Genomic DNA, 10832 nt, shown 5'->3' with positions numbered 1-10832 from the left:
TGTTGTTAGTGATAGTTTGCCGTTTCCTGATTTAGCCAGTGAATTTCCTCATGTCTCAGCTCTCTGCAGCTGTCTCTCACCTGCTCATCAACTCACCTGCCTTCCATCACAGCAACCAACCCTCCCAGCATAAATACCTCTCTGTTTTTCTCAGGGTTGTCCAATTATTGTCCCCAGTCTGTTTTGCTTCGTTCCTGAGTTCAGTTGCTATAAAAATCTGCTGCCTTCACACACCTGCAGTCCTCACCTCCACTGCTTATTGTTCTCGCGTGTGTGCTGGTGTGGACTTTTACTCCGCTTTGCTTTCCGATAAAGTTCTTCGATGAAAAACCTCGTAACATCGCGGTAACAGAGGTCAAGTATGGCTGCTGTGCCTGTCCAGGTTTCTCCATATAAAGCATTATGTAAGCATGTGGGAAATCACCTGACCAGGGGGTTTCTGTGCCAGCTATTACAACCCTAAACATGTAAGAAGTGAAAGTAATGAAGGTCTAATCTGTGTGGACGAGAATGTGATCCGATTTGTGGTGGAGGCAGCAAGTGGATCAAAGTCTGCACCACCCGGAAAACTTGTCAAACTGCACATACTCGGCGTTTCCATGGCGTCCGTTCTACAGCTTGAAAATTAAGGATTACAAAATCATCTGAAAGAAGTTTAAGAAGGTTACAGTCAAGCCTTTCCAGTTTATACATTCAATTTTTCTATGATTTGACATTTTCAGCTGGGATAATGCGCACAAAGTATTAAGCTAGCAGGACTGCTAGGTGCTAGCTAATGTGGTAGTGTTGAATTATATGAATTAATTTAAAATTTTACTGTATTTCTATAATAGCTCAAGCTTGAATGATAGAGTATTGTCTACACATTGTATTTCTGACAGATAAATAACATGTTTATTTATTTGAAATAAACATAAAACGTCCCTAGCAGCTAGCTAGCTAGCAAAAATATTTATTTTGGACTATCTTGTTAAACGTAGGATGTGCTGAATGTAGGATTCAGCACATGGAAATCATCCCAATAAGCATTATGTTTAATTAATTTACACTAAAAAATATTTATTAAAATTTGAAGCAAGCAGCTGTAGTTCTTTTTAAATCTCGCTGTTGGAGAAATTGCTGGTAACTATACATTTTTTTAAAAGTATTTTAGCTTTTGCCAATAAAATCCTCTGCAAGCAATATTGGACGAATTTATACCTGTCTGAGTTGTTTGTTTTTTTGTTGCTTTTTTTTTTTTTTTTTTTTAGAAAAAACTTAAATAAATGATTTTATTGACCAATTGCATTTTGCACCCTTCTGAAGACATCCAAGGTGCGCCTCAGAGTTCTGTTTTGGGGCAGGAGCATTTTTTTAATTGAAAAAAATATATATCTATATTTTAAATGTTCTTTTTCTTTTTCTTTTACCGGCACACAATAAATTAAACATACTTTTCACTACCAGGTAAAAGTCTGGACACATCTCATCCAAGTCAATATTATGTTGTGTCCCCACTTTTGATTTGTAGCACATGTCTTGATTTTACTGGTCAGCTTTGGGTGGAGCTTAAAAGCGGAGCCAAAAACTTCTTTTCTCAAAGAGCCTTATTGGTTTGTGTAGCTATTTCTGTATACAACTCTACAGGATTTTATCACATTTCTCCAAACAAACTCACAAAGAATATTTTATAAATTTTATTACTGACATACGGGAGAAAATATTGAAAAAACATCATTCTCGAGGTACAATCAGTGATTGCATGATTTCATTCTTTTAAGCAGTATAATGAAACATGACCTCTAGACTACGTCAGCTACGTCGGAAACACCGGGGCCTATTGCTGTCGACGAAACTGCAATGCCTTCCTCCTTTTCTTCCTGTTGAACTGTGCTCTCGCTCGCTCAATAGAGAACTGAAGCGGACTCGTGGGTGGAGCTGCAGACGTGGTCGTCCAGGACCTTTCGGATCTGACCTTGATTGGCGAAGTTGGAAGCGTCTCTGGCTCGTTTTGTTCCTGGTCGGATTTCTGCCGTTTCCTCAGAAGCACGTTGAGATTTGTACTCACTGTGGGGGCGGCCGTTGTCAAGAGCCTCAATTCATCATGAGCTTCTGTGTCTTGCAGCGCAGGGGTGCTCGCGAAACCCGGCCGACCAACCAGGGTTTGAGGAGTTGTGGGAACAAGGTTAGCATTTTCAGGGCCGCTGTGGGAAAATAGGTTTTGACTGGAGAGAAGGATGGCAGTTTTCCTCCTTCTGTTTCTCTGCACGCTCTCTTTTGACCTTCGCCTCTTTGAGGCAGAAAAGTTGGGGCTGAGAGCCGTAACCTGACTGTCCGGTCTGTAAAACGGCGTTCTTAAAAGCAGCAGCTCCGTGCGTGGGGCTGGTGCAGAGGTGGGAGACCCGGTGAGAGGGAACGCAGTCTGACTCTCTGGAGAGGAATCCCGAGGGTCAGAAGGCACAATCAGAGCGTCTGAGCTAACTTTCTTTCTTTTCTTCCTCCTCTCCTTGTCTCCTCTCTCCTTTGACCTGCTCCTTTGCACTTTGGGGGCTACAATAGGAACACTGGCAGTGCTTGTAGTAGTGGAGCTACGTTGCTCCAGTTCTGGCAGAATAATAATTGGAACAGAGTCTACAGAGTTTAATCTACGGTGTTCACAAGAAGGAGGTGAATTTTTCTTGCCGCTCTTTCTCCCACCCTTTTTCTGCCCTCTGCCTTTTACTTTCTGTGGCGTGCTAAGAGTCATCAGGTTCTCTGACAAAGGGACTTCCTCTTTCATCCCCTCAACTGACTCATTCGGCATCTTCCGGGCCTTCAGAGGTGATGATGTAATGGAAACCGTCTCCTTCCCCGAGGCAGGCTCATCTTTCATGACGTCATTGGAGGGCTCGTCTGTCCTTCTAAGCTCAAATTCCCTGTCATCAACTATGTTTGCATTAATCCTTGACTGGTTGCGTTTGTTGGACTCACTGATGAAGTTGCTCAAAGACAAGAAGATGTCTTCTGCCTTGCTTCCTGCAGCTCCTTCCTCTGCTTTCACAGCCGCCTCCGTTTTCTGCTTCCTCTTCCTGCCCTTCCCTTTCTTTTTATGTTTCCTGTTTGCTTTCTTCTTCGCCCCAGCGTTCTTCCTCCTCTTCTTCTCCGAGGTTTGCGCCTCCTCCTTGTCGGAGTCTGCGTTGGAGCTTTGAGACGTGGAGACGGTGGCGAGCACCTTGATGAAGTCCTCGGCGGCGGTGACGACGTTCCTTAGCGACGGCTCCGATATCGTACTTTGAGTGGGACTCTCCCGCTGCTCCTCCTCTTCGCTCTGCTTGGATTCCTCCCGCTTGGGTGGCGCCACCGTCAGCTCGTCTATGACGTCAACACCGCCGTAGTCGTACGGCACCGCTTCTCTCAGCACGGCGATGGGGAACTTGTCGTATCGCTTGCACCTGCGGGACGGAGGAGGCGAACGGAAAGGAAGTCCATAAAGAATTCATGATGAACTGCAGCCTTGCGAGTTGTTGGCGGTGATACTTACAGGCCGTACCAGTGCCGCTCAGCGCACTGCTCCTCGTAGGTAAAGTCGAAGCAGGGCACACCGATGACGTTGAAAAACGCCTGACCCACAACCCTGGAGGATGTGTCGTTGACTTGTCTCAGGCAAGCTTTCAACCTGCAGGAAGAAATAAAAGAGTCGATCAAAAGGGAAAAAAAACAAGAGGATATGATGTGGGCAAAATGGGGGATTCTCTTGTATCTGACAAGTTACAAGTTACATGTAAAATAATGCTTAATTTTTTTTACTGTACTTGATTCTGCTTTAAATTTACAAGTGAATCTTTTTATTTTGTCTCAGTTGAGCCAGGACTTTAAAAGGCCTTATGCAGTGGTTCATTGATATGGGGTCAACACCAGTGACCATCCAACTGGTCCTCCATGCTTGGCAGCTTTTTGATTTTAAAACCTGCTCTATAGTACAGCGCACATGAGCCGACCAATGAATTAAATTCCCTAAATGACAGAGCATGTTTTCCTTGACAATCACAACACTCGCTTAGTATAAAGTGGTTATTTCAAGCACTTCTTTATTTTTCGTTTTTTTCTTTTCTTTTACAGAAACCCATAAAGCTTCCGAGTTCACTGAGTAAAAATTGTTTACAGTCTGTTTTCTCCTTGTTCTTTAAATGGATAGATTTTTTTTCTACAAATTTCTTGTCTTATATAACTGACACAGCAGCAGAAATGAGTTGAAATAGTCGCCATGAGAGATGCAGGGATTCCTCAAACCTCCATGAAAGGATCACAGCAACATTCCAGATTTGATAAGGGAATAACAATATAATGTGATATAAAGATCAGAGTTGATTTTGCATAAGTTCTTGGTTGTCCCAGGCCAGCTGGTGACCCTAAAACAAACATGGAATATTTCTACCCTGGTCATCTTAGTTTAACACTTTGGTTCCTGAGTTAAACGGTGCATTAAATATAATATCATCATCATTCTATACGGACAGCTCAAAATATTTAGTTTAATGATTCAATACAACAATAAAAACTAAGCTTCCAGTGTTACTCACTCCTCATCACAGTCACAGTGGCAGATGGAGTGCCACTTGAAGTTGGTGTATCCGTAGTTTGATGAGAAGGCGTGGATGACGTGGGGGCAGTGGTCGTGGGTCCTGCAGCAACTGTCCGTGTCTGCAAAGTCTCCTGCGGAAAGGAGGTCACGGGGTCACCGTTTAGTCAGGCGTGTACATGCGCGTGCGATCATTTCATTTCGACAACGCGTCGCCTTCTCTCTTACCCAGCTGGTTGTAGTTGTCCGCATTGTTCCCGGCTCCGCACCAAAGGGTCCCCGGGTACGTGAAGCCCCTCTTGGATCTCCTCAGACCCTTCCCCTGCTCATCCTCCCCGCCGCCGTGCGCCCTGCTCTCCTCAAACTCCCGGCACGCCAGCCTGGCTTCATCCATGCGCGCAAAACGCGCCTCCTCCTCCTCTTCTTCTTCCTCCTCCGGCCGCCGGCTGGTTCCTCTCCGCTCCTCCAGCCCCAGGCTGCACTCGTGCGCGAACGCCTTCGCCTCCGTCCGGTTCACGACCACCGAGCAGGTCACCAGCTGCCCGCCGGGGCTCACCACGGTGCGGACCACCTCGGCTCCGTCCGACACCTGGTAGAGAACGTTCCCCGCCAGCGGGGACAACTTTGCGCAGAAGGTGCCGTTGACCATGGAGAACATCTCCTTGCTCTCCTTGTCCGCGTCCGAAGCGCGGCTCGGGAAGTCGCCCCTGGCCACGTTTCTGTGCAGGTAGGACAGGAGGACAAAGATGACTGACCACATGATGATGGTGGGCAGGTGGCACTTTTCAGCACCACGCGTAGCGCAGACAGCTCCCCTGGCGAGCCTCTTCTGGCGCTGTCTGGCGCAACCCTCCCACTTTTAAAGCCAGGCTGAGGTGGTGCGACTCGTAACGCGCAGGGTGACCACATGGGGAGGAGTCAGTGCAGCGAGATTAACCTGTTTAGCCTGGGGGGCATTGTGTTTCTGGTGCGCGGCCAGCAGGTACAAGCCGCCCGGTGTAGGGTTGCACGGAAGGAGAGCAGAGGGTTAAAGCCGATCTGAACTTGAACACCCCCCCCCCCCCCCCTCCGGAGCTTCACCAGAGAGACGTGACCGCAAGTTACCTTCCAGGCCCCTCCCCTCAGAGAGGAGAGGAGTCCGACTCTCTGGGAACATGCGTGGAGGAATTCGGGCTTGCCTACGTTTCCCATGGTAACGCAAGCATCATGGGGTGGTTGTGCCAACACACCACGGACGTTGGACATCCTTCAAACGCAACAAAAAAAAAAAAAAAAAAACGAGGCGGTGAATCGGTGTCGACCTAAACTCCCGACGTCGGGACAAAACTCTCCGGCTGAGGAATGTGGAGAGAGAGAGAGAGAGAGAGAGAGAGAGAGAGAGAGAGAGAGAGAGAGAGAGAGAGAGAGAGAGAGAGAGAGAGAGAGAGAGAGAGAGAGAAATGGCTCCAAACTGAACTCCAGGAGTCAAAGCGTGTCAAGTTTAGGGGCCAAATTCAGTTGTGGGCACCGAAGATGTAGGTCATCTTGGTCCAGAAGAGTTTGAGATGAAGTTAGAAGATGTTTCCTCTCCTTGTCTAAACTTTTTGTGTGTCTTCCTGTGCTGTTAAAAATCCTAGTGAATTAAAAAAATTCCTCTATTTACATTAAGTGTCAAAAAGTTTTTATAAGATTTCTTTTTTTGTATTTGTTTTGAATCCTGCATTCAGATTGCAAAGGTTCCAATTTCAGACGGTGTCGATTTATTATCGGCAATATTATTACTTTATTATTATCTGATTTTGTTTTCCTCTTCATTGTTAAGAGTGTTATTTTTATTATCATAAGCAATGTAATGTAGCTATTATTATTATTATTATTATTATTATTTTTCTTCTTTCAAAAAACGCACGCCATACCTAACATACCTACAGGACTGCACTGTACTATGCTTTTTTCCCCGCACATTTCGTTTTGTTTTCGTGTACGTTCACTTAATCTTAACACATATTTGATTTGTTTACATCATAATGCAAGAAAAAAGGAGATTTTTCGAGACGACCAACACAAATTAGTGACATTCAGAAGCACAGTAGAAGGAAAGTGCTTATCCGGAAAAAGAAAATAAAATAAAAATTCCCCCTCATTTGCCTACAGAGCTCACCTGTAGGGAAATCCCCAACAGCACAACTATTAGCAGTGGCGGTTTGTTTATTGGCAGTTGCCCAGGGCGGAACTAGAACAGGTGGCGGCGGATGTTTTCATTGGTCCAGAACGAGGGATTTGACTATTAGTCATCACTGCCCAGAGGCAACATTAGCACATTAGCTTAAACACAACGAGCTTTTCTGTTGATGGAGGACAAACCATATTACTAGTGTTATAGCTTGGACCAGCCAAAGCGTAATAATCAACAGCAGGAATTAAGTTAATTATTGATATTTATTGTTGAATACATGAAGGGTTCCCCGCTAACTTTATCCGTTCGTTGTCAACCCAACATGGGGACCACGCCAAACAGGACAGAAGAGTTCAGGGAAGTGACACAAAATAAACAAAAAACAAAACAAACAAAATGAATGAAAAAGTTGTCAGCCCGCCCTCACAAGTACTACAAGCTGAAAAATGATCCTAACTGGGCGGACTAACAAAAAAGAAAAAAGAAAAACCAAACGCTAAAAGGACAGCAGGAGGCAGTCCAAAAACTGTGAAACAAAAACACAAAGATTACTAAATGCGTATTAAATCATTTTAATCAAATCAACCTAAAAAAATGGCTTAGTCAAAGTTCAAAGTCTTAAACCTAACTGAAAACCCTTGACCCTCGACAAGATCTGAAATCTGAGGTTCAGATAAAATGTCCACCCAACTGACTTAACGTTCCAAAGAGGAATGGGCAAAAGCATCAACCGTACATGTGTAAAGCTGCTTGACTTGACATTTGACCTGGAAAGATTCAAAACATATTCAATACATTTGTGAAATGTGAAATAGAATTTTCAGATTATCTGTAAAAGAAAATGTATGAGAAGCATTTATGAATTTGCTTGCACTTAAAGTGACAAAAGTAAAAAAGTTTAAGAGGTAAAAGAAAATATTCAGTTTACATAATCATACATAATTGAATACCTCTGTAAGGCAAGGTATATTTTCCTAATCTGCCATTTTCATATGATGCCTCTTGCTAATAAGTGATGCATCTCAGTGGAAGTGATTTTTTGTCCCAGGACAACAAAACCCTTCTTGTCAGGTTGGCTTTCTAATGAGCCCAGTGTTTTTGTCACATGGTTGGTCTTTACTCTGAGGCGCTGGAGGAGGAGATCCAACCCACACAAGCCGCTGAAATCGGATTGCTGGAAGGCGGAGAAAAATGATGTAAAATCACCAGAGGCAACATTCGATCACATCTCGAAGGAGTGAGAGGAAGGGCGGGGAGGGGAGAGAAGAAGAAGGAAGAAAAAAAAAAGTTTCCCATGAATTGAAATGCTCAGTGGTGGAAGGATTGGGGGCAAGAGAACAAGAGTAATAATCCTGCAGTTCCTGTGGAGCTCGTTGAAGAAATAACACAAAACCATTTTGAAGGGGTATAAAATACTTAAACATTGAAGAAATAGACTTTTTTTTTTTTTTTTTTTTTAGGATTTCCAGATTTTTTTTTTTTTTTAAATCTAGGTTATCAATTAACGGCCTGTATGCATAAAAAGTCTCATTTGTTTTTCCACACTGAACTATCTGGATTGTTCATTTAAATAAGATGCTAAAGTGGCCATTTTTGATATATTTTTTGGAACCTGTGGCATTGATTCTTACAACATTAGAACCCTCCACTTTATTGCACACAGAACAGCACCCTCTGGTGGCCGAGCAGTGAGTGCTGTTAATGTACTTTATTTGGGATGGGGGGGTTGTGAGATGTTTCTCAGATTGTTGTTAGTTTGACATTGTGCTATTTTTTTGTAAGTGTAGTTTGTAGTTTACGCAGATTAAAGATTTTCTTTGTTTTTTCTCCCACCTGGAAACTTCTGGAATTTGCTGATTCATCACGATCTGTTACACATGTTAAAGGTTCAGCGTGTAGCTTATACTGACATCTAGTGGAGACATTAGATATTCTGTACTTACAGTATGATATGATCTATCTATTGCTCACCTGAACACCAGCATTGGTTTGTATCGGAGGAAGCAACCGAGGCATCCTTGAGGAACTTTGTTCTTTTTCAGCTGTTTTTTGTTGGTTTTCTTTTTTTGTAAATGAGTAAATTTCCGCTTCTAGACTCAGAAATTTATAGAATAATCTAAGAAATTTTCTAGAAAAAAGAACAAATTTCTGAGTTTCAGAAGTTGAAAATCTGCTAGAAAAACTAAGACATTTTCTAGGAAAAAGCGTTGAAATTTCTCAGATTTCAGTGAAAATTCCCTTTTTCTCTCTCTACAATGGCCCTTTTAGCCTGCGGTGGCTAACATTTTGTGCCAACTATGAGTTAATTTATACACACATTAAGGATGTTTTAGACCCACAATGACAACCAAGAATTTAGCATTTGAGTCCAATAACTGCTGGAAATTTAGTTCACTATAAGACAAATATGGCTCTGCAGCATCAGTTTATTCCTGCTGGACAGTTATTAATAACAGGGTACTTTCAGTTTAATCAAGGGTCATAACCTATCAGATTTCATAAGAGTCGACTGACGAAAGTAGCAGTTAGCAATGGGGTATAATAAATAAAATAGATAATTAAAGAACTAAATTCTGGGGGAAGATTTGACCATTTTTATGACCTTTTATCTCTTTATTTGTTTAAAAATATTGAAAAAATAAACTGCTACATAATGGCTTAATGGTGCGTTCACATAAAATGCGTTCTCAGCGTCTGGACTTGTCTGGTCGAGTGCGTCTAACACATCCGATGTTCCAAATGGACTTTGAATGTCAACCAGACGTGCCTGATGCTCAAAACGCGTTTCGTTTGAACGCATCAAAAGTGAACATGAGTCGAACTTGAAGCCTCAGACGTGTTTTTGACGAGCGTAACGTGCTTAGTGTGAGCTCCCGCTTCTTTCATCTGGTACCTAGGTACTTACCAAATAGGTACTTACAGTAGCTAGGTACCGTAAGTACCTGTAATGAAAGAAGAGGGGACTCAACATGGCAACGCATGCTTATGAAATGCAGGTGTGAGACAGAGGCGTTTGGTGCCCAAATATGCTTTTCCTCCTTGTGTTTTTACCTCCTTTGGCGAGACTAGTTCAATGTCTATTAATGTCTGTTGCATTATGTGACAGTTGGTTTGCATTTTGTAAAGGAAAAGCCTCAAACGCTTCGTAAAACAGCATCAAACTTCATGCATTCTTCTTTTTCACTACAGAGCACCTCATTTCATAACAATGAGACCATACCTAAACATGAAAGCTTGTTCATTCTAAGGTCATACAGCCATAATATTCACCACACAATTCATTGTGGGGTCATTTGGTTTAAGCCACTCATGAGTCAGACTGTGGGAAAATGTCAAGGCTGCTGACTGAAGCGTCAAGCACTCAGCGTGAGTTCTGGAAACTGGGATGAAATTTCAGATATGAGTTTATTTAAAAACAGTGAGCAGCTTTCAGACGGAGAGCTGTGAAATTGAATGTGAATACACGGAGATGTAGGGTCAAGTTGTGGCTACAGTGAGAGTGAACTCCACTTCAGCTTTCTCAGAAATGGATCCTCTCTGGCAGCAGCGGCTTAAAGCAGGTACTTACAATAATAACCTCAGGTATGCATGAAGGAGGCTTTGAGATCTTTTTTTCTTTTTTTTTTTTTTTGCAATCTGTGGTTCAACTTCAGCAAGCGCAGTTGCAAGACGGAAAGAAATTATATGTTATTTAAAGTTTCTAAATAAAGCTTCTCCTTTTGAGCATTAAATAGCTTGTCTTTGTAAAATGGTAAAATATTTGCAGTTGAATATAGGTTGAAAGGGATTTGCAAATTATTTCATTTATATTTTACACAACATCACAGGAATTGGGGTTATTTGATTTTATTTTTTAAAATGTGGCCTCTGCTATTACTTACATTTAACATTAGTCTTTGTGACTTGTCTAGAATTTGGGATTTGGTTTATTTATGATAATTATGTCTTCCAAATTTGTATACAAGTCATAAACATTAATCATGTAGCTAAATACCAGCAGAAATGAGCATTTAGCCAAATGTTAGCAGCAGCTAGCTAGATTATAACAGAAGTTAGCATCTGGCTAAAGGTAAGAATCAACTAGCATGTGTATATACAGTATGTAAGCAGAAATTAACATCTAGCTACATTTCAGCAGCA

General features: G+C 42.4%; 1 protein-coding gene across 1 annotated transcript; it reads right to left on the bottom strand.

Moving 5' to 3' along the window:
• Positions 1-1677: 1677 nt before the first annotated feature.
• On the bottom strand, positions 1678-5537 carry proca1 (protein interacting with cyclin A1). Its single transcript, XM_023350826.1, has 4 exons — positions 4766-5537; positions 4539-4671; positions 3500-3634; positions 1678-3410 (listed from the first exon to the last, which is right to left on the bottom strand). Exons 1-4 carry the CDS (start codon positions 5295-5297, stop codon positions 1817-1819), a joined length of 2394 nt encoding a protein of 797 aa, XP_023206594.1. The 5' UTR covers positions 5298-5537; the 3' UTR covers positions 1678-1816.
• Positions 5538-10832: the final 5295 nt, after the last annotated feature.

This window comes from Xiphophorus maculatus, chromosome 18 (assembly GCF_002775205.1).
Source record: "Xiphophorus maculatus strain JP 163 A chromosome 18, X_maculatus-5.0-male, whole genome shotgun sequence".
Lineage (NCBI taxonomy): Eukaryota > Metazoa > Chordata > Actinopteri > Cyprinodontiformes > Poeciliidae > Xiphophorus > Xiphophorus maculatus.
This window is presented reverse-complemented; position numbering and strand designations above follow the sequence as displayed.